General features: G+C 36.4%; 1 protein-coding gene across 1 annotated transcript in view; it reads right to left on the bottom strand.

The window, feature by feature from the left end:
* SESTD1 (SEC14 and spectrin domain containing 1) overlaps positions 1–25,036 on the bottom strand; it is a 141,563-nt gene that overhangs the window by 21,880 nt on the left and 94,647 nt on the right. Inside the window, exons 8-10 of the mRNA XM_080797854.1 lie at positions 24,688–24,743; positions 22,171–22,382; positions 9,057–9,179 (exon numbers count right to left, since the gene is read on the bottom strand). Coding sequence (XP_080653980.1) covers positions 9,057–9,179; positions 22,171–22,382; positions 24,688–24,743 — 391 coding nt within the window. The remainder of the gene's footprint in view (positions 1–9,056; positions 9,180–22,170; positions 22,383–24,687; positions 24,744–25,036) is intronic.

Below are 25,036 nucleotides of genomic sequence, written 5' to 3'. Positions count from 1 at the left end.
AACCTATGACCCTCCCTCTTTTCTGCAGCCCTATGCTTTGCCCTCCCCACTAAAATAGCAGATGAAATGTCCCTGCTTCTAAAGTAGCCACTTAACTTGCACTCTCTGTCCTCTATTGCCTACACAAGGCTTTGCCCTTGCACTTATCTACTCTCTACCATCATCAATTCATTCTTCTTAATTGGATTATTTCTACCAGCATACAAATAAGGTGCAGTATCTTATATTAAAAAACAGAATTGCACTCAAAATCAAGACTGTCCTTTAAAGGAATACTCTATACTCATTCTCTCTCCTATTTCCCATTCCTTTTTTAACCCATTCTCATCAGGATTTTGTCCTTCCTGCTCTTAGCAAATTCTGTCTTTATCTAATTTGGGTCTCTCAGTTGCGTTTTACAAAGGCAACCACTTCCTTCTTGTAATGCCTTTTTCTATTCTTCCCTCAGACACAACAGTTCTGCCGCCCTCCTTCTGCTTCTTGCCCTCTAAATTTAGGAGTGACCTGGGGTTCAGTTTTCCAAAGGCTGTTTTCTTCTAAATTAGTACTCTTTGGGCTTGGATGTGTTTGTTTGGTCCCATACCTTTAAATAACATCTATATGCTGATAATTCCCACATTAACATCCTCACCTTGTCCCCTTTCCTGAACCCGACAGTGATCCTCAAGTGTCCACCAACTATCTCCATTTGGAGGAGTATTAGACATCTAAAATTTAACCTGCCCCCGAAGCTACTAATTCTGTAGACTCCCAACCTGCTTCTCTCACAGTCTTCCCCAACTTAAGAGTGGCTAAGGCCAAACACCTTATTCTTCCAAGAGCAAGACTTGCTGGCTCAACCTCAGCAATGCGACAACTGCTTACTACATCTACTGCCTCCATTCTATTCGTCTCCGGTCTTCCTGTTTTGTTGTTTGTTCCTAGTCCTTATTTTCCACATGGTAGCCAGAGATCTTTTTATTTTATTTATTTATTTTTAAAGATTTTATTTATTTATCTGACAGAGATCACAAGTAGGAAGAGAGGCAGGCAGAGAGAGAGGGGGAAGCAAGCTCCCTGCTGAGCAGAGAGCCCGATGCGGGGCTTGATCCCAAGACCCTGGGATCATGACCTGAGCTGAAGGCAGAGGCTTTAACCCACTGAGCCACCCAGGCACTCCTCCCAGAGATCTCTTTAAAAACATGTATCACACAGACCTGTACCCCTGGGGTTAATAATACATTATATGTTAATAAAAAATAAAAGAAAAGAAAAAAAAACAAAAAATATGCATCAGTTCTCTGCTCAAAAATCCCTCCAACGATTTCATGTAACATTTAAAATAAATGTCAAGGGGCGCCTGGGTGGCTCAGTGGGTCCTGGGATCGAGCCCTGCATCAGCCTCTCTGCTCAGCAGGGAGCCTACTTCCCTTCCTCTCTCTCTGCCTGCCTCTCTGCCTACTTGTGATCTCTGTCAAATAAATAAAATCTTAAAAAATAAAATAAATGTCAAGGGGTGCATGGGTGGCTTAGTCGTTTAAGCATCGGCCTTCAGCTCAGGTCATGATACTAGGGTCCTGGGATCAAGCCCCATGTCTGGCTCTCTGCTCAGTGGGGAGTCTGCTTCTCCCTCTCCCTCTGCCTGCTGCTCCCCCTGCTTGTGTTCTCTCCCCAACCCCCACCGCAATAAATAAATACAATCCTTAAAAAAAAATAAAATAAATGTCAAGTTCCCTTTTGTGGGCGAAATAGATATGATTTGGCTCCGGACTCCCTTAGAAACATTGTTTTGTGTGACTCCTTACCTTGCTCACTGCACTGCAACACCACCAATATAACTGCTGTTCCATTACAATGGCAAGTAAGCACCTACCTACAGTGTTTTTACTTCTGTGTCCTCAATCTGAACTGCCTTTTGCTTGAATTACTCCTTCACATCATTTCAAGGTTTCTGATTAAATGTGATCTCAAAGAGGCCTTTCCTAAAAGCCTTGCCTCACCTTCTCTCCATTCCCTTTTTTCCAGTATGAATTTAAATTCCATATTATAAGACAGTGCTACATAGCCAAGAGTCTAGAACATGTGACATTTACTATGTGTTCAGTTAACATATAGTGAATGAACATATAAAACACTTCATATCAGATACTGTAGATTAGCTGACATTAAATTAAGTAGGTAATAGGTACTGCTCTAAATGTGGTCTACTCTTGTGCCCTATACCTAAAACTTGGGTTTCTCTATTTTTTCGTGTTGTTTTATTGCTTTAACTACTAAGAAATTTCTGAATATTATTATATAGACAATGTAGTCAGATGTAGAGAAAAGAACAATGGATCTGAAAGACAAACTTAAGGTCTTTTTTCCTTATAAAGGGTGTCATCTTCATTAACTCACATATCTCTCAGAACCTGTTTTTTTGTTGTTGTTGTTGTTGTTTTCTTTCGAGCAGTGATTTTCAACTGGGGGCTATTTTGCTTCAGAGGGAATATTTTGCAATATCCAGAGACATTTTTGGCTGTCACAACGGAGAGGGTGCAATGTTAATGCATCCAGTGGGTAGAGGCCAGTGATGCAGCTAAATGACCCTATAATGCACAGGACAGCCACTACAACAAAGATCCATCTGCCCAAAGAGTCATAGGGCCAAGACTGAGAAACCCTGTTCTGTACAACAGTGATGCTATCATCTGTCTTACCTACCTTAATTGGTTATTGCATAAATTAATTACATAATACTATGTGTAAAATACTTTTGGAACCATAGAGTGATTATAAAGGTTAACGGAGGTGGATTTAAAGCAGAAAATACAACTTGAGAAAAATATCACAGTAGTGTTCTAAAATAGAAAGGGATTTCATAGTCTTCTCTACAGTACTTGTAAATTTAGTTAATATTCTAAACAAATAATTAATCCAATTCTTTGAAGAAGTAAGAGTCATGATTCAAAGAAAAACAGTAAGCTAAAGGATTAGCATCCTGCGTCACCATGTCTTACAGTGAGAACTATCTATACCATATTACCAGGGTGCTTACTAAAAATACCAAAGCTCCACCCCTGACCTACTAAGTCAGAGTCTGTGGGCATATGGCTCTGTGACAGGCAGTTTAACAGTCACTTCAGGTGACTCCTAGGACCACTAAGGTTTAAGAACAACCATCCTGGGGTTGATTTTTTTCCTAGTCTGAACCTATAAAATAAAGGTCCTAATAACTAGAAGAAGGAGGTAAACAATTTAAGAACTAGTATTTTTCTTGAAATTAAAGAAACTCACATTAGGAACTGAGGTTTTCCTAAAGAAATAATCAGTCTCTCTGGGATGTAAGGGAATACAATCTTGAATGCACAGGCACACACACACACACTCTCTCTCTTCAAATGAATCAAAATGTTTTTTCCTAGGAAATAGGAGAATATAAAATTTATAGAACCTTAGCTGAACAGGCTGCATTCAGTTCAGTTTTGGCCATCCTCTGGCCTACCTTTTATGAACATTTAACTGCGCAGGAAAAAAATCAATTCCAAGACATGCAGTTTGTATTTAGACGGTAGGTAAGAAATGAGCTTGAATGCTCACATACTAGGACAGAGGTAGTCATCAGGATTGACACTGGAATCATGCAGGAACTGGTGGTGATGCACAGCTGCTGAAATAATGGGTATTTATGCTTAAACCAAGACACAGAAATTCTAATCTAGAAGGAAAGAAACACTGCCAGCTCACTTGATTAAGGCCAGTATGTTCGTGAGAGATGGGTGTTGACCCTTCATGCACATCTGTTTTGCTGCTTACTATTAGGCATAACACAACAATGTTCTCTTTGAAGACCAAAAGTCAGCGCTGTTGAGATGGGAGAGACGAGCGGAATCCTAAAGCTTCAGAGATTTATACTTCCGCACATTCCTATGATGTGTTTTCCCTAACAACCACCTACCTCAGCCCAAAAGATAAAATCTGATTACTGAACTAAAACACGTTAAAATGTATTTTAAGTTACTATTATCATTTTTCTTATATCTTGATATTTTTTGTTGTGCTTACCTACTTCATATTAAAAAAAACAGACTTCTTTTTGACACTCCTTGACAAAGAACTACATATTTGTAATATTTTCATTTTCTGTATATTAAAACTAAATATTCTAATAAATTTGGGTTTATTTTTAGCTTTAAGATTATGCTTTTATAAGAATCTAAAATTTAATACTCGACAGGGTGATTTAACACAAAATGGTATGTTAATTTCTATCCCTATTAACCAATCAATACACTAGACATTTGTCATAATTTCATTAAGACCTGAACAACTCCAACATATGCTTTAAAGTGTTCCTCTTATTACAAAGAGAAAAGCTTTTAATAAAATACTGGAACATCATAAACTAATATACTCATCCTGAATCAACCTATTCTCAAGGTGATAATGTAGTGCCACCTATTGGTTAAAACAGTGCAATTTTCATTTGTAAACCTTGTAGAATGAAAAATTTCAAACTACTCAAAAGTGGAAAGAACAGTATAATGAACCCCATGTGCCATCCATCTTCAATAACTATCAACTCCTGACCAATTCTGTTTCTTCTACACTCCCAATTTGTCCCCACCTCCCAATTTTGAAACTGACATACATCATTTAAAGAAATGAAATCCATAAATCACCAGTGTTTCTTTTCTCTGAGCACCAGGTCCATGAATGCAAACAACAATATATGTGCATATGTCCTTAAATATCAAGAGTATAGGAATGAAAAAAAATGCTATTATCTTAAGCACATCCATGAGTAGCTTTCATTGTGAGCTAGCCAGTAAGCAAGTGAGACAGACTGACAGAGACAGAAAAATATAGAAAGGAAGAAAGAGAGAGAGAAATACAGAGAAACAGAGAGAGGAAAAAGAACTTCATGAGTATGAGGAGACTGGTGTTTCAACCGAGTCTAGCTACCCAGTGATCGAAAAATGTTCTCTCCTGGTTTATTTGTATAAAAATAAGGTGATGGCATTAAAAGAATCTGTAAGATCCTCTCCAATTCAAAAGTTCTGAAATTTTATTCACATTATAAGTAAACCTGAGCACACAGAGCTATCCATAAGCAATTTTTTCATTTAAATTAATTTTTAGGGGCACCCGGGTGGCCCAGTTGGTTAAGCGTCTGCCTTTGGCTGCAGGCATGATTTTGGGGTACTGGGATGGAGCTCCACATAGAGCAGGGAGTCTACTTCTCCCTCTCCCTCTGTCCTATCCCCAGCTCGTGCTGTATTTCTCTCTTGCAGAGATCTCTCTCAAATAAAGAAAATCTTTTAAAAAAATAAGTAAAATAAATTGATTTTAAAACTTTATAAATAAAAATACAAAAATAAAAATCTAAACACAAGAATCTCTATGTATACTATTTATCATTTCATCCATACTGTATGCAATATAAAATGTGTTTTTCAATTCCTTTTGTGAACTTCTTTATAATAGGTACATAATCTAACTTCAAAGTATAATTACTCCTCTTGACATCTTCAAAAAATAATAAAATATATATAAATCCTGTCTTTAGGGCCCTCATGTGTCACATATCTTTACATAAAGGACTCTGGGGATACTTACATAACCAAATCCTCTAGATGAAGTCTACAATGTTTTACAGCAAATACTGTTTTCAAGAACCAAAAATGGTGGGACGCCTGGGTGGCTCAGTCGGTTAAGTGTGGGCCTTCAAAAATTAGCAAGACAGGAAACAACGTGTGTTGGAGAGGATGTGGAGAAAGGGGAACCCTCTTACACCGTTGGTGGGAATGCAAGTTGGTGCAGCCACTTTGGAGAACAGTGTGGAGATTCCTCAAGAAATTAAAAATAGAGCTTCCCTACGACCCTGCAATTGCACTACTGGGTATTTACCCCAAAGATACAGATGGAGTGAAAAGAAGGGCCATCTGTACCCCAATGTTTATAGCAGCAATGGCCATGGTCGCCAAACTGTGGAAAGAACCAAGATGCCCTTCAACGGACGAATGGATAAGGAGGATGTGGTCCATATACATTATGGAGTATTATGCCTCCATCAGAAAGGATGAATACCCAACTTTTGTAGCAACATGGACGGGTCTGGAAGAGATTATGCTGAGTGAAATAAGTCAAGCAGAGAGAGTCAAATATCATATGGTTTCACTTATTTGCGGAGCATAACAAATAACATGGAGGGCACGGGGAGATGGAGAGGAGAAGGGAGTTGAGGGAAATTGGAAGGGGAGGTGAACCATGAGAGACTATGGACTCTGAAAAACAACCTGAGGGTTTTGAAGGGGCGGGGGGGTGGGAGGTTGGGGGAGCCAGGTGGTGGGTATTAAGGAGGGCACGTATTGCATGGAGCACTGGGTGTGGTGCAAAAACAATGAATACTGTTACGCTGAAAAGAAATTAAAAAAAAAAAAAATGTGTGGGCCTTCAGCTCAGGTCATGATCCCAGGGTCCTGGGATCGAGTTCTGCATCAGTGTCCTTGCTCAGCATGGAGCCTTCTTCTCCCTCTGCCTGCAACGCCCCTTATTGTGCACACATGCTCATGCGCTCTCTCTCTCTGTCTCTGATAAATAACTTAATACATACAATCTTTTAAAAAAGGGGGGGTACAAACTATAGGATATAGTTATCCTATAGTAACATGCTCCAGAACAATCCACAGGGTTCAAATAAGTCACAGTCAGTATCAAAAATATCAAAAGAATTACGTTTTTTAGAAAGTACCAAGAGAGGCGCCTGGGTTAAGCTCTAGCTCTCAGTTTGGGCTCAGGTCATGATCTCAGGATCGTGAGATCCGGCCCTGTGGCAGGCTGAGTGTGGAGTCTGCTTGAGATCCTTTCCCTCTGCTCCTCTCTACTCTCCCTGTGCGCATGTGTGTGCACTCTCTCTCAAATAAATAAATACAATCTTTAAAGATTTTTTAAAAATTTATTTGACACAGAGAGAGAGACAGAGAGGGGCAGGCAGAAGGAGAAGCAGGCTCCCCACTGAGCAGAGAACCTGACATGGGGCTCAATCCCAGGACCCTGGGATCATGACCTGAGCCCACGGCAGATGTTTAACTGAACAAGCACCCAGGCACCCCTTAAATAAAATCTTAAAAATAAATAAATAAATTTTTAAAAAATAATAAAAATAAAAAGTACCAAGAACATTAAAAGATTATAACCTCAGGAATAGGAGTTATAAGTTAAATACAAATTACAAGTATATTTTATTAGCATAAAAGGAAAAAGCATTATGTTGGACCCTGTGAAATGAATAAAATATACAGATTTTTTTCAATTATAGGATTTCATAAGATTTCATTTCAATCTTTTATAAGTACTGGGGTGCTCGGGTGGTTCAGTCAGTTAAACACCTGACTCTTAATTTTTGGCTCAGGTTAGGGTTGTGAGATCAAGCACGGCATGGGGCTCTGCAGTGGGCATGGAGTCTGCTTAAGATTCTCTCTCCCCCTCCCTTTGCCCTTCCCCCTTCCCCTACCCTCTCTATCCACCAATCAATCTCTTAAGAATACTAATTAGGAAAACTGCAGATAATATACACACAATCTTTAGATGATTCCAAATCCAAATCTTGTGATATCTCTTCCATTATTATTCTTTCAGCTAGATTACAAATCCTACAGAGTACAGTATATATTTTATCAGCCAATACAACAGATTATTAAAGCTGATTTGGGGAATATTACTAAGAAAACAATATAACAAACTAAACAGAATGGTATATATTAAAGAGGAAAATAATGTCAAATATTGTTAAAATACATCTTTAGTAAACAGTAAATGATACATGGTCAACAATTCAAATTTATTCCTGAGAAACAGAGGTTCAACATTTCTTCTTTAATCTCATTTAGTTAAAATATACATTTATTAATACTACTCAACTTTTAACTACCACTTCAATTGGGGAAGTTAAAGGGAAAAGAAAAAATTAGATGTTCACATAATCTCATCTGGGCCCAGAGTTTAAAATTGTTATTGAACAATTTTTTTTAGTTCTCTATTATTGTGCATTGAGAGCCTAGTGATCGGGGTGCATGTTATATTCATCCCTGAACACATGATGTTTTTTCCCAATTAACACATAAATCCAATCAGAGTGTCTTCTGAGCAGTTGGATTTGTTTTTGCTTTTGTTTTGGAGGGGAAGGCTAACTTCTTTTATTACCTATTTATGGGAAAGATGTTTTATTCTTCATACTAAATGCAAGGTTGAATGGTGTGTGTGTGTAAACTGATCAATTTTTTTAAGCCAGATAATCTAAGGAGATAGAAATTAATGAATCTGTTTAGTTTTCTACTTTTCTAGTCAACTTATTTAAATTGCTATCAGAAATAATATGACTTGGGGGAGAAAAAGGATGAACTAATTGATCCACAAAGCAGATGGATCACTTTCTCAATAATGAAGAGTTAACTTTAACAGAGCAAGAGCTTAAAGTCTATCAACTTCCTCCATACATAAGTTGTTAAATCTTAAGCCCTCCTGAATGATTATCTATAATCTGCCTATAAATCATTTTATAATTTTATAACTGATTTGTTTGATCACCTCCTTCAGAATTACAAGTGGGAGCCCCTAAATGCACAGAGAATGGAAAGATATCCTGCACCCTCTGCACTCACTCTCCATTAGTTGTGATTAATGCAACAGTTCTGCAATTATTCTCAGGCATTAACTGTACTGTACTCTCCCTAATAAAACAGGGACATCCCAGGCCTCCCTCTGAGGATTTAAGGATCATAATTTCTGTCTCAGGACTGCAGATGAAGGTTCTATTTTTGTACTATCACTCTTTATTCTGTCATGGTAATTTTTAAAAATTTCACATGAATTTGTTTCTATAGAAATATATAAACTGTACTGGAGCCAAAGCAAAACCAAACTTCCAATAAATACATACTAAATGGTCAAAATGTTCCTTATGGCCTTTAAATATTAAACATACTCTACTTTATGCCCTATACCAAAGTTTATAGCAACTTATCCCTTAGCACCACACAAGCTCCTAACTATGCCCAGTAACAACAGCCTGTAAGCTGCAGAGGAGGGGGACTCACACTGTGTTGGCTCTCAATCTCTTCATGCTTCTGCTGTAGGGCCTGGGAGGCTCGAATGGAGTCCCCAATCCCCCACTGGGCTCGTAGTTGTTCTGATCCAGGACCTTCAAGCCAGTTCACAACCTATAAATGAAAGTTGAGACCAAAATCTTAAAATAATCAAAAGCTTTTCAAACATTCAATGTTTTCTCCTACCAAAGCTCCTCAAAAATTTTTTTTAATTTTTAATTTTTACATTTATTTATTTGACAGAAAGAAAGCACAAGTGGGGGAGCAGCAGGCAGAAGAAGAAAGAGAAGCAGGCTCCACGCTGAGCAAGGAGCCCAATGATACGGGGCCCAACAATGTGGGGCTTGATCTCAGGACCCCAGGATCATGACCTGAGTCAAAGGCAGACACTTAACCAACTGAGCCCTCCAGGCACCCCAGTTCCTCAAGTATTTTTAAATTCTCTAAATTCTACTGTAAAGGCAGTAAATATTTCTTTTCTAATTACGTGGCTATAATCTGACAACTTTTCCAAAAGCAAAATTTGAAAGAATGCACACTGTAGCACCTTGGGCTTTGAGCTATCTGATCATCTGCCAGGCTAAAAGAAATCTGGAATGCTAGGGGTGCCTGGGTGGCTCAGTGGGTTAAGGCCTCTGCCTTCAGCTCGGGTCATGATCTCAGGTCCTGGGATCGAGTCCTTCATCGGGCTCTCCGCTCGGCGGGGAGCCTGCTTCCTCCCTTCTCTCTGCCTGCCTCTCTGCCTACTTGTGATCTCTCTGTCAAATAAATAAATAAAATCTTTAAAAAAAAAAAAAAAGAAATCTGGAATGCTCTCCATAAAAGAAGATTAAAAATTAACTTACGATGAAAGAAAATAAAAGAACTAGAGGATTTTGCATTGGAAGAGACACCAGAAAGGACATTGGTCAAATTTCTTATCTAACACTTAAGAAAATTTAATTTCAGAGATTAACTGACCTGCCCAAGGTAATATAATCCATTATTAAAAACCTAGGATTAAAATCCCTGTCTCCAGACTCATAGTCAAATGTTCTTCTCAAAGTACTGATAAAACTAAATGAACTAAGTAATTAACTAATATGAAGTTAAAATGTTACTTTTGTCACTTTGAAAATTACAAACTAACTGTAGAATTATACAGCAATACCCTCTAGGGGTCTTAGGATGAACTAAAACCTGCAGACCCACAGACCATCTGAGGTCCCACTGGCACCACTCAGCAGGATGTGAGGTGAGGAGCTAGTTTGCCAGAGCAGCATGAGGCATTCTTCTTCTGCCAAGTCAGTTTAGGCATGAGGTGATGAGATCCATATGGGACAGATTTGGGGAAGACTCTGGCATCAAAACTCCAGAGCCCACAGTGCTCATGCACACTACAGAAGTTCTGAATTCAAGGATGCTCAAAGTTATGCCTTCCATCAAGTACTAACAGTTCTCCCAGTCCAGACCCAGAATAATTTTCACTATAAAAGCAGTAGTTGACATTCCAAGTTTTACAGGTTTTCAAGGAAACAGAGCTAGACAGTTAAGCAAAGATCAAAGCCTCATGCAGAAAGAGTTTTTCTAATTCTTTACACACACACACACACACACACTACAAAACTACATGGACACAGTGAAGTAATTTTAAAAGAAAAAATATTATCAAATTTTACTTGTTACTGAATTAAGATAAGGAATTCAACAACAGATGTATGGTTATGCCCTAAAATGTAAACTTAGGATAGCTGGTAAGAAGTGAATGAGGGTGTGTCCGTAGCATAATGTTATAACCCGGTGGATAGACAGGCTTACCTCAGAACTTTATAACAGACCCATGCTGCATTTCAATTGTTATCAGGTTAAAATATATTCCTTTAAAAATCTAATAGTTCATGGAATTTTTAGTAGTTAATATAAAAGTACCACATCATAGGGAAAAATAATGTCTATTTCTTTCCATTATTTTTTCACATGCATTGCATTTTCACATTACTCCAGATTTAAGCACTACAGCCAATTCTTAGAGTACAGTTATTTCTAACCTGTGTTTTTCACTTAACATTACACTATAAAACTATAATTATTTTCTATGTGGCTACAGTTATAATTTACAATAGTTACAAACCTCTTTTTTAAGAAGGCAGAACTTGGCTGCCTTCTTCCCTCCCTCTCATCTGTCTAACCAACTAATCAAACAACCTATATACATATATATTCATATATGTACATATATATTTGTATATCTACAACAGCTACTTTATATACACAATATATATACATATATACAAATACACCCACACACATCCTAAATATAAACTTAGGATATAGAGAGAGACAGAAGTTCATATGTAGTTATTTTTTTTTCTTTAATTCTGTATTGTTTCCCTAGAAAGATTTTCAGTAGAGATCTTGAATTCAATGACAATATAATGTTAGTATACATAAAAAAATTGCTCTCTAAAACACCTTTTTCTATATCAACATCCAAGCAATGAAAGTTTTAACTGAGAAACCTCTGCAAAGTATACAAACTGCCTACTGCTTTTAAAAAACTTCTGCCAAAGGGATGGAGTAAGATAAATAATGCTAATATGGAATGTAATGTGATATTTTATTTGGAATCATGGAAAAGAAAAATAGCATTAAGTAAAAACTAAGGAAGTCTGAATAAAGTATAAAGACTGTTTAATTTAAAAAAAAAAAAAAAAACACCTTCTGCCAAATTGAAAAACAGAAACCTCCCCAGGTGTACTTTTCAATATTAGTATACCGAATGCATTGCAAATATTTGGTTACCGAAAGTATAAGATCTTTAGTAAATTAGCCCTTCAAGTTAGTTCCCCACTTATCTTCTACGTTCTAACTATTAACATATTCTCAGCTTCCACTTTCTCTTTACAAGGTTTTAATAAAACAGTGCAAAAACTTGAAAACAAAAAAAGCCAAAGTATTATTTTGGATTCACTCGAATAGACTTAAGTGCTTTAATTTTCTTGGCTATTTTCACAGTCCTAAATTAATCTGCAACCCCTTGTTGTCAAGTGTTCTTTGGAATAAAAAGGTTGGCTCCTCAACATTTCTACTCTTCCCCTTTAAACTTTGTATTAGCTATCTTTAGAGGGGCAGAGTACTAGGATTCTGTTTCTGCTAGCCCGTGGGAAGGATCACTCTTTCATAGTCATGAGAAAGCACTGGGCATGAGTCTCATTTCTAAATTCTGGTTCTGCTCCTACCAGTTGAAAGACTGGTCTGTCCATCTTTAAAATGGTGTTAATGCTACCTACCATACAAAGGTGCTGGGAGGATTATACCAGTCATTATATGTAAGACACTTAGCACAGTAGATAAATACTAGTATCTGTTAGCCTCTTTGCTTTTCCCACTTTCTTGAAGGGAAAAGCGTAGCTCCTTCTATCTATTCACTCAGTATTAAGCTTTTTATTTTAATTCCAGTATAGTAAACACACAGTGTCATCTTAGCTACAAATGAACAATATAGTGATTAAACACTTCTATACATTACTCACTGCTCATCATGATAAGTATGCCGCTTAATTCCCATCAACTATTTTATCCACCCACCTCCCATCTCCATTCTGGTAACCATCAGTTTGTTCTCTATAGTTAAGAGTCTGTTTCTTGACTTGTCTTTTTTCTCCTATGTTCATTTGTTTTATTTCTTAAATTTCACATATAAGTGAAATCATATCGTATTTGTCTTTCTCTGACTTATTTCACTTAGCATTACACTCTCTAGCTCTATCCATGTTGTTGCAAATGTCAAGAGTTCACTTTTTTGATGGATGAGTAATAGTCTACTGTATATATATATACACCACACCTTCTTTATACATTCATCAGTTGATGTACATTTGGGTTCTTTCCATAATCTGGCTATTGTAAATAAAACTGCAATAAACATAGGGATGTATGTATCGCTCTGAATTAGCATTTTCATATTCTTTGGATAAATACCCAATAGTCTGATTGTTGGACCATTGGGGTTTCTGATCTTAGGGGAAAAGCACTCATACTTAACTGTGATGTTTATTATTGAGTTTTTAATATGCGGCCTTTATTATGTTGAGGTATGTTTCCTCTAGACCTACTTTGTTGGGGATTTTTGTCATGAATGGATACTGTACTTTGTCAAATGCTTTTTCTGCATCTACTTAAATGACCATTTGGTTTTTATCCTTTTTCTTACTGATGTGTGTTCATTCATTCTTTATAAAGTTTGTCTCACACCTGCATTTTACAGTAAGATCCTGAGTTTCTTAAGGAAGTCCCTGAACTGTTTTATTCAACATTTTTTCAAATGGAAATAGAAAGCGGGGGCTCCCATGTGGCTCAGGTTGGGATCTCCGCTCAGGTTGTGATCTTGGGGTCCTGGAATTGAGCCCCTTGTCAAGCTCAATGGGGAATGTGCTTCTCCCTCTCCTTCTGCCCCTGCCCACTCTGGCTTATGCTCTCTCTCTTTCTCTGTCTCTCAAATAAATAAAATCTTTAAGGGGAAAAATGGAAATAAAAAGTGTAAGTTTTAAGGAAGCTTACGTAAACATTTTGAAACCATTTTCCATTTCCTTTATGGAACTCAAGCCTCATCTATTGCTATTTATTATGACTACAGATATAATGACAAATATACAATGGCTTTGAAGTGTTCTATTTCTTTTAAAGATTTACTGATTTACATATTTGAGAGAGGAAGGGGGGGGCAAGGGAGAGAAAGTCTTAAGCAGACACTGGCTCAGCATGGTGCCTGACATCTCACAAACCGAAGATCAGGACCTGAGCTGAAACCAAGAGTCAGAAACTTAACAGACTGCACCACCCAGGAGTGCCGGCTTGTAAGTATTTTAAATAATATAATTATTTCACTAGAAATATCTAAATTCTAAAACTAAGGATGGAATAAGAGCATCTCAAAAGTTTTTAATTAATTAATAATGTGTTATATGTTATTTTTTAAAACCTAAAATATTATTTAAACATTTAAGTTTTGACTCCAGAATATTCTACAAGCAAAAGAAGCAGGCTAATATAAATCATGATACCTGAGGAAAAACAACTCATTAGCATGGAACTTTCAAAGAGCCATAAATTTAAAAATAAACTTTCAATAAAGCAAAGACATACTCGTGGTACAAAAAACCACTTTCATAGTCAAGTACACATATAGTTTTAATGTATGCTGAAAGTAATTTTTCCTTAGTGTGCAACATCAGTAATGTAGACACAGTAAATGTATGACTATTTCTAATAAAAATGATGCAAATTGAGGTTGACGCCCCAGTAAACAAGTCTATTTAAATGCATTAATGATGGTAGTTTGCCAAACTAGGCTATAAAACTTAATTTTAATCAGGACATCTTGCTCAGTCAATCTGAATATTAACTTACAGAAAGAGCAGTTTCATGCCCAATCCATATCAATGTGACCCCTCAAAAGGCTACATTTATATGCAAAGTATAACCTTGGAGATGTGCTATTAAAATCTACCATGACAAATATTTGCAGAGGCCAAAAATGCATGTGACTATACAACATTCTTTCCTAACCAGGCTAATTTCTAAAGACTTCACGAGAGAATATCTGGAAGAATGTGGGGTCAAACAAGGCAGAAGGGCATGTTAAGCAAATGTCAAGCATCTGACCTGAAGAAAGAATTGGCAGAACCAGAAGCATAGCCTCCAGCTGTATTCTTATGCAACTCTTAGTGTATCCTATTTTGCATCTATGATTCCTTTCTACAAAGGAAGAAAAGCACATGGATGATTCTAGAAATAACATTTGTAATGCTGGCTGTAATTACTGCCTCAGTAAATAATGAGAATAACGACAGCGTATTTCATTGAAGTAACATCGTCTCCCACTTAAAAGTTCATGAAAATCTAATTTTTAAATATAGCAGCAGCAGCACGGAGAACCTCTGCACACCACATAAACTCTAATGCCATTGATTTAAACTGTGGGAAATAAATGACAATTTTAACGGTTATTACTTATCATAGAGCTTATCTATTAGAGCTACTGATTTCTTTTTTTTTTTTTTAAGATTTATTTCTTTAAGAGAAAGAGAGAGAAAATGCAAGCAGAGAGCAGGAGCAGATGGAGAAAGAGAGAGAATCCTCAAGCAGACTCCCCACTGAGCACAGAGCCCAACTTGGGGCTCTATCCCAGGACCCTGAGATCATGACCTGAGCTGAAATCAAGAGTCTGATGCCTAACTGCATGAGCCACCCAGACACCTCTGATTTCTTTCATTATGCTTTCAGTGATAAGACAGTAAAGAAGAAATATAGAAAAATTCAGTTTTCACTAATTTCACATAAGTCGTGATAATCAACTTTATGATTATCTTTATATAAACAATTTTTATTTTCCCCAAATTTGTAAGAAGAAAGTGCATTTTATGCTCTGTGGATGCTGACATGATCAATACACATTTACTATATACCTAAGTTTAAGTAATCATTCTGGAAAGGGAAAGAGATCTTTTTTTTTTTTTTTTTTTTTTTTTAAAGATTTTATTTATTTGACAGACAGGGATCACAAGAAGGCAGAGAGGCAGGCAGAGAGAGAGAGAGAGGAGGAGGCAGGCTCCCTGCTGAGCAGAGAGCCCGATGCGGGGCTCGATCCCAGGACCCTGGGATCATGACCTGAGCCGAAGGCAGAGGCTTTAACCCACTGAGCCACCCAGGCGCCCCGGGAAAGAGATCTTTGCCTAAAAAGTGACCTGTGAAAAAGAGAGAGGAGGCATGATGCAGATTGATGTTCTAACCAACTAATGTGTAACACTCAGACAATGAATTATAATAAAGGTTATTTGTTTTTAACAATAATCTCATTACCATGATCACCATCATAAATATCATCATCATCACCTCCCTTCTCTAGTTTCTTTATTCAACTGAGCTGGTCTATCATTTCAAAAATGCATTTGCCAATACATTAACTCCTTTGCCAATTTTTTTTAAAAAATCATACCCACTGATCCCATGTAGCAAGGCACAAATGCTGAATGAATCCCATCACCCACATTCTCTGTACCTGCACTTCAACATCTAGCCATGAATTGATAAGGTCACACAACAAACCAGAAAGGTTCCACCATAAATCCAAGATGAATACTACCTAAAAATACAACTACATGTCTGTGGTATTTTACATGTCCAATCCCCACAGAGAAAACATTGAAACCTCTTATTCATCGTAACGTCATCCTCTTCAACCACCACGACACACCTCACCTTCAAATCTGTACCACTAAACACATGACCTTTTCTATTATTGAAAAAAAGAACACATTGTATTGGAACCCCTTCATCTTCACATTTGACTCACACATGGAGACATCTCTGGATACATCCTACCCATCATTCCTCCTGTTACAATGGAGTTCTCCCTATTCCATGTGAACGCTAATCCTTTTAACACCGTCTTTTGGAAATGATTCACTTCTACCATGTGAGGAACTTGATAGTACTAAATATATTCAACACCTCTTTCCACATAGATACTCCCCACTGGTCTTTAAAGCTCTGAGAGTTTTCCATATTACTTTAAAAAGAAAAACAGAACAAAATTATATCTGACCCCTGTTGTGGACTGAGTTTTGTTGTCCTCCCCCAAATCCATATGTTAAAATGCTAACAAGCCTCAGTACTTCAGAATGTACCCCTATTTATCTGAAGATAGGGTCTTTTAAGAGGCAATTAAATTGAAGTTGAAAATACATACATACTTACATGCATACATAAAATGAGGTTGTTAAGCTGGTACAGCCACTCTGGAAAACAGTATGGAGGTTCCTCAAAAAGCTGAAAATAGAGCTACCCTATGAACCAATAATTGCACTACTAGGTATTTACCCTAAAGATACACATGTAGTGATCCAAAGGGGCACGTGCACCCCAATGCTTACAGCAGCAATGTCCACAATAGCCAAACTGTGGAAAGAGCCCAGATGTCCATCAACAGATGAATGGATAAAGAAGATGTGGTATATATATATAATGGAATACTATGGAGCCATCAAAAAAAGGAAATCTAACCATTTGTAATGACATGGATGGAACTAGAGGGTATTATGCTGAGCAAAATAAGTCAATCAGAAAAAGATAATTATCATATGATCTCTCTGCTATGAGGAACTTGAGAGGCAGGGCAGGGGTTCATCGAGGGCAGGGCAGGGCAGGGGTTGAAGTGGGGAGGGCAATGAAACAAGATGGGACCGGGGAGGGAGACAAACCATAAGAGACTCAATCTCAGGAAACAAACAGGATTGCTGGAGTGGAGGTGGGTAGAAGGGATGGGGTGGCTGAGGGATGGACAATGGGGAGGGTATGTGCTATGGTGAGTGCTGTGAATTATGTAAGACTGATGATGCACAGACCCGTACCCCTAAAATAAATAATACATTATATGTTAATTAAAAAAAGAGGTTGTTACAGTGGACCCTAATCTGATGTCCTTAAAAGGAGAGGAAATTTGGACACAGGAAGGTACAGAGTTAAGATAATGTAAAGATACAGAAATAAGATGGAGCATCAACAAGCCAAGAATCTGGAACAGATTCTTTCCTCAATGCCTTTAGAAGGAATCAGCCTTCCTAACACCCTGATCTTAGACTTTTAGCCTTTAGAACCATGGGGAAATGTTTCTGTTGTTTAAGCCACCCAGGCTGTGGTACTTGGTTACAGCAGACTTAGCAACTAATACCACCCTTTTTCTACCGCTTGTAGGTATCACTATTTCTCACCTTTCCTTCAGAGACAAATTCTCAATGAGTTGCCCATACTCAGTGTCTCCTTCACTACACTTCACTGTCATTCCAAATTCACTCCAGTGTGCTTTACTCCATGCTCAAGGGTCACCAGTGGCCTCAATCTTATACATTATAATGGACATGTTAAGTTGTCCTTTTATTTGATCTTTCAGCAGCATTCTACAAGGTTCCCAATTCCATCCTGAAATGCTTCCCCTGGCTTCCATGACACAGAACTCTTCACACTTTTCTCCTCAATCTCTGGCGAATCCTTCCCTGTCTTCTTTTCAGGAGTATGCTCCTCTATCTTGTCATCAAATGCTGGAGTTTCTCAAAGCTCAGTTAGAAAGCCCTCTTCTCACATACTCTTAGGACTTTCCTTGGTCAACTCTCACTCACATCAATGTTTTTAATGGCCATTCATACATGATGACAAACAACTATGTCACCAGCCCAGACCTGTGTGGGTCTACTCTTCCATATTTTCTCTTAGTGTCTCAAAGTCACCTCAAATTCAACAAGTCTAAGCAACATCCAGAAGAATGAAACTAGAGCACTTTCTTATACCATACACAAAAATAAATTCAAAATGGATGAAAAACCTTAATGTGACACAGGAAACCATCAAAATCCTAAAGAACACAGGCAGAAACCTCTTTGACCCTGGACATAGAAATTTCTTACCAGACTTATCACCACAGGCAAGGCAAACAAAAGCAAAAATGAACTATTGGGACTTCATCATGATAAAAGGCTTCTATAGCAAAGGAAACAATCAACAAATCTAAAAGGTGGTCTACAGAATGGGAGAAGATATTCACAAATGACATATCTGATAAAGGGTTAGTATCTAAAATCTACAAAGAACTTATCAAACTCAACACCCAAAGAACAAATAATCCAATCAAGAAATGGGCAGAAGACATGAATAGACACTTTTCCAAAAAAGGTAAAAGACACATGAAAAGACACTCAACACCACTCATCATCAGGGAAATACAAAACAAAACCACAATGAGATACCATCTCACACCCCTCAGGATGGTTATAATTAACAACATAAGAAATAACAGGTGTTGGCAACGATGTAGAGAAAGGGAACCCTCTTGCACTATTGGTGGGAATGAGAACTGGTACAGCCACTCTGGAGAACAATATGGAGGTTCCTCAAAAAGTTAAAAATAGAACTACCCTATGACCAAGCAACTGCCCTACTAGGTATTTACCCAAAGGATACAGTGATCTGAAGGGGTACACACACACCAATGTTTATAGAAGCATTATCAACAATAGCCAAACTATGAAGAGAGCCCAAATGTCCATCCACAGATGAACAGATAAAGAAGACATGGTATAGGGGTGTCTGGGTGGCTCAGTTCAATTAAGTGTCTGCCTTTGGCTCAGGTCATGATCCCAGGGTCCTCAGCAAGGAGTCTCCTTCTTCCTCTCCCTCCAGCCTTCCCCTGCCCCCACACCCCTGCTGCTCATGCTCCCACGTGCTCTCTCTCTCTGCTCTCTCTCAAATAAATAAAATCTTAAAAAAAAAGAAGTGGTATATATATGTATATATATATTGAGTATTATTTAGTCATCAAAAAGAATGAAATCTTGCCATTTGCAACGACATGGATGGAACTAGAGCGTATTATGCTAAGTGAAAGAAGTCAGAGAAAGACAAATACTCATATATGGAATTTAAGAAACAAAACATATGAACATACTGGAAGGCAGAGGGGGAAAGGAGAGAGGGATACAAACCATAAGAGACTCTTAACCATAGAGAACAAACTAAGGGTTGATGAAAGGAAGTAGGGTGAGGGATGGACTAGATGGATAATGGTTATTAAGGCAGGCACTCGTTATAATGAACAATGGATGTTGTATGTCAGAGATGAATCACTGAATTCTACTCCAGAAACCAAAATGGCACTGTATGTTCATTACTTAAAATTAAAGAAAAAAAAAAATCCAACACGTCTAAAACCAATCTTACGATTCTCTATACCCTTTTCCACCCACACCTAAACCCAAATCCTGTCCAGTATTTCCTAATTGAACAACAAGACCACCCATCAAGTCTTACAAATCAGAAAAATGATTCATCTCTGATATTTTCTTCTTACCGTTACTCCCACCACTTTCCTTTTTGGGACTTGGCACAATTGCAATTTTACAACTATTTGTGTAATTATGTAATCATGTACCATAAAAGTGGGAATGCAGTCTATTCTTACTCACCATTATAGTCTACCTAGCACAAAGTCACACTATTGTAGACATTCATTTTTTGAATGAGTGAGCAAATATCAGGTATTATTTATAGAAAATTCATTATATGCTAAGTACTAAATATTTTATAAATATTATTTTCTTTAATCTTTGTAGCAGCCCTATTAAGTTGGTATTATTATTGTTGTTGTTCTTGTCATCCTCAGTTACTGAGGAGGAAGCTAGGGCACTGAGAAGTTACATTTCCTTCCTGAGAAAGTAAATAACTTGGAAGTAGTAGAAAAAGGTGGACCCAGATCATGTGAGTGACTTGTACACCACTATGTCATTCTGTATTTATGGTTTTCAAAGATACTCTCAAGCTACTTGGCTGAAGTTTACCTACCTATAATATCTATACTATCTGTAAGTTATAAATCCTATCTATAAGTTATAAATCTATTACAAAGAAAAAGCTATCTACAATTAATGTATGCTTGGAAATCTTCAGTGCATACATGGCTATCACAAGAAAGATTAAATCTCTTTGCCTGGAATTCAAGATCTTCCATGATCATCTTCTTCCTTTCAAGCCTTTTCTACTCTAACACCCTGATGTTCTAGTCAGGGGTCAGCAAACTACTCCCTGCAGGCCAGTTCTGACTACTCATTATGTTTGCAAATACAATATTATTTTAGCACAGCCACACACATTTGTTTATATGATGTTTACACACTACAACAGCAGGGCTTCACAGCCATAGCTGTAAGAATGGTACAGTCCACACAGCGTGAACATTTACTATTTGGCCCTATTTTATAGGAAAAGTTTGCCAACAATGAGACCAAACTTACAGACTAGAGCCTCATACAATGGAAATAAATGTAATAGATACCATTAATCCAGCACTGGATTCTTTCAACAAACCTTTCAAAAGAGGTCTTGTTACCCTTGTTTCAGTTAATGAAAGAAGGAAGGAAGGGAAAGAGAGGGATGTTAAAAAAGAAGGAAGTCCATTTGAGTTTGAGGCACAAGTTGGTGAATAATGTGACCATGATCACAGTTAGTATGTGGAGGAACTGGGATTTAGATCATACTTGCTGACCATGCTTTATGACTCAAAGGCCAAAAACTTCCTGCGGTGCCTGACTGCTTGCTTTTTCCTCCACAGGACTTGGGATTTCATGCACTGGTGTTTATTTATGTTATCCTTTCTCTTGCATAAAATGCCAATTCTTCTTTAAAACTTAAAGGAGGTGCCTGGTGAAATCTTTACACATTCTTGGAGAAAAAGCTCAACTACTACCTCCTCTGCTAAATCTTCCTAGATTCCCTGCAGTCAGGGGAATAGTCCCTCCTATAGATGCCCACAACACTTCTGTCATCAGCTTCAACACTTAAGATTTTATCCCCTTAGCTTAATTCTAGCAAAAATCAAAACTATCTCTATATTCTATAGAAAACCCAGCACAATGTCTTCTACATTTCATTGCTGGATTTTTTTAGGTAAAACATTTAACATTTATTTCTTAATTCAACAGAGGAAAATCAGAATGTGGTCTAAGTAACAGAAATGTCTTATTATTGAGTTTCAGTATTTTTAACCTATTGTTTTTATAAAAATCAACTCTCAAAGGAACTAATAAAAATTCCTAAGTATTAAATACATTAAAGGTTTCTAGAAGCATCAAAAAATAATGAAATCTAATATTAAAATTCCTTACATTTTATGTCATCATTTTGCTAGGAAAGAAAACCTCTTCACAATGCCTAAATTAAAAAAATAACACTAACACGTTATTAGAAATTAAGGATAACTTGATCATCATTAATAAAGTGTTACTTATTGCAAGAATGTAGAGACCACAGGTGATATTTTCCAACAACTAGTTACTTTTAAAGTTCATAATGATAGAGGAAAATGAATGTTCAGTGTCATCATTGTAGAAATAATATAGTTTTAAAGCAAATATTATTTGTAAAAATGTACATAAAATAGTTTCAGTCTGTTTTGATAGGATTCAGGTTCTCTACACAGTATAAGGCTTAGTATAAAATCAGTCACACAGTAGAAATTGTTTTTTAAAAACCTTAACATTTAGATTTTTAAAAATTAAATATATTCAAATTAGACACTTACCTGCATCACCTTCTGCTGAATCTCCTCTAACTGTGTACGCTTACTACGTTGTCTACAAACTTCCTGGTATCGAGTATATTGTTCTCTCAGAGAATCTAATAATTTCATAACCTGTGGCTGGGCCAGCAGTTCATCATCCATAGGAGACCATGAGACCCCTCCATCTGAGCCATTAAATCGACGCTGCTGTAATTCGGACAACAATTCATGCCCTTTACAAATGAAAGATACTTATAATTAATATCCTAAAGAAATACAATTCTTACTTCTCAATCTCCTCAATTTTAGTCCCTTATTTTTAGAATCTATCTGCCTATATGTCTGCCTAACTATCTAATAGGTCATAATTACTGAAATGCAATTTTTAAATTTATATAGAAATGGGAAATAGCATATTTTAGCATATAACTACATAGTATATTTATATGCTATATATCATACATATCATGAAGTATATACTATATATGCTACACTATTTAGTAAATATATGGCATTTTTTTTTCTATATCTATCTGTCATCACATTCTTGTTATTGGTGGACTCATTATTCAGGAAACTGTGCCAACCAATCCTCTTTCCCTGTAGAGCACAATTACATTCTGGGATTTCTGTCTAGAATGGTACTAACTAGTACGTTCCATTTGATAGTACTAATCAATACTAAGCAATATGTTGTAGGATTTCAGTATCAATCTATACCTTTAATCCTACTATCTAAAATGAAAGTTGACAGTGTAACAAATAAGTGTATGATTAAAGGGAGAAAGCTTTACTACTGGTACAAAATAAAATTTAAATAGTTTCTATTTAAGGAATCTCTACAACATATTAACTGTGAATCATGAGGGACTACACTAGTATAAGAAATTCATTCAATGTTATCCAATTATATCATATTCATGTAAGAAAATCCATTCATGCATGAGAAATTAAAATTGAAGAATATCCAACATCAAAATTGGAATTTTAAAAGTGAATAAATCACAAACTGTTTTTCCAGGATAATACTATTCCAATTATTACTTATGGACCAAAAATAAATGCAAATACTTAAATTCTCTTCATCTTTATTCAGAAAAATGTCCTATATTTAAATGGCTTTCAATACTTAGAAACAGAATTTTTATCATGATTTGAAGGTATTACCAATTTCTAAAAAATACCCCAAATTGTCCTAAACCTCTCCATTTGTATATTCTTTTTATCCCTACTCTAAGAGTCAAAAGCATCTAAAAAGAGATCTTAGTGGCATATAAAGCTAATTTCAAAATACAAATTTAAAAAGCTTCTTAATTCAAGGGCTTCAGTAGCTTTCAAAACATTAAATAAAACAGTAGAATTAAAATTTAAACCTAAAGCAAGCCATATTTTTACTGACAGTCTACTGTACCTGCTCAACATGTAGGAATTCATAGATTACAATTATTTCCTTATTCTCTAAGGAAGATCAGTATCATACTGAAAACACTTGCCACAATGGTATCAATACAATGAAGATATTCAGAATTACTTTCTTTACTCTTCATTATATGTTATAATTAGAAAAACAACTGTTTTAAAGACTTTTAAACAAAGTCTCTATATATATTCACATACATTTTTTATATATATACACATACACATATAAAGCCATTAGGATCAGAAGTCATTTATTTTTTTCTTTTACAATTGTTATTACTCTTAATGTTTTCCATATAGAAGCATTTCCATCAGAGAAGCAGCACCATATAATAATTTCAAAGACCACACTTTGAAACCAAACTGCCTTGGTTCAAGTCCCAACTCTAGCATTACTAGTTGTGTAACTTGCATAAGTTAGAGCTTTTTTTGCCTCAGTTTCCCCATCTTAAACTTGGGATGATAATAGTACCTGTTTTTAGTAGTATGGTGACAGAGTTTAATAATTACTCCATCATGAGCAAGTTTTTTCACTATCTCTAAGCTTGAGCTTCCTCAAATACAAAATAGGGAAAGTGATACTAACTACGTCAAGAGGTCATTAAGAGGGCGCCTGGGTGGCTCAGTGGGTTAAAGCCTCTGCCTTTGGCTCAGGTTATGATCCCAGGGAGCCTGCTTCCCCCTCTGTCTCTCTGTCTGCCTCTCTGCCTACTTGTGATGTCTCTCTCTCTGTCAAATAAATAAATAAAATCTTAAAAAAAAGAAGAGGTCATTAAGGAGAATGGAATATAAAAACACAATCTTAAAACCCAAGGAGTATTCAATAATCCTCATAGCAATCCAATGAAATTGAAACTTATCTCCATTTCACAGACAAGGAAACAAATCCAAGGATTTCAAGGGAGAAATAATTTAACAGTTTGTCATTATTAATACTTTCTAAAAATATTGTAAAGTATATTAACACACTGTTAGGTTAAACCAAAGGCCAGTTTTTAAATTCCCCTTGAGTTTTTGTCACATAATATATGCTTAATCAATGTTTATTTCATGAACCAATCAATATATGATTGGTTTATTGGATTTGATTATCACCAATAAACACATTTTTTATCTTACCTGTCTGAAGAACTGTTTCAGGATCAACTGATGGAAGAAAGTTTAAATCCACAGACCTGGCAAATACCACAAGAATAACTTTTAAAAACTTTATTTTTATCTATACGACCAAAGAAAATCCTTTATGTATGCATATCAAACAGAAGCATATGGTGTGGAAATCTGAAGTATACTATTCTACCAGGCTAATGCTCTTAAGCATTAAGAAACCAATTAGAGATAATTAAATACTAGTAGCCAAAAAAAAAAAAAAAACTGTGTGATAAATCATAGAATATACCACTTGAAAAAAATAGTTTATTATTATTATAGTATTATTTCAAATACATTGAAGGAATGCATTTTAGTA

The sequence above is a fragment of the Martes martes genome (assembly GCF_963455335.1).
Source record: "Martes martes genome assembly, chromosome: 3".
NCBI classification, from domain to species: Eukaryota; Metazoa; Chordata; class Mammalia; order Carnivora; family Mustelidae; genus Martes; species Martes martes.
The sequence above is the reverse complement of the archived record's forward strand: the minus strand, read 5'-3'. Positions and strand labels throughout refer to the sequence as shown.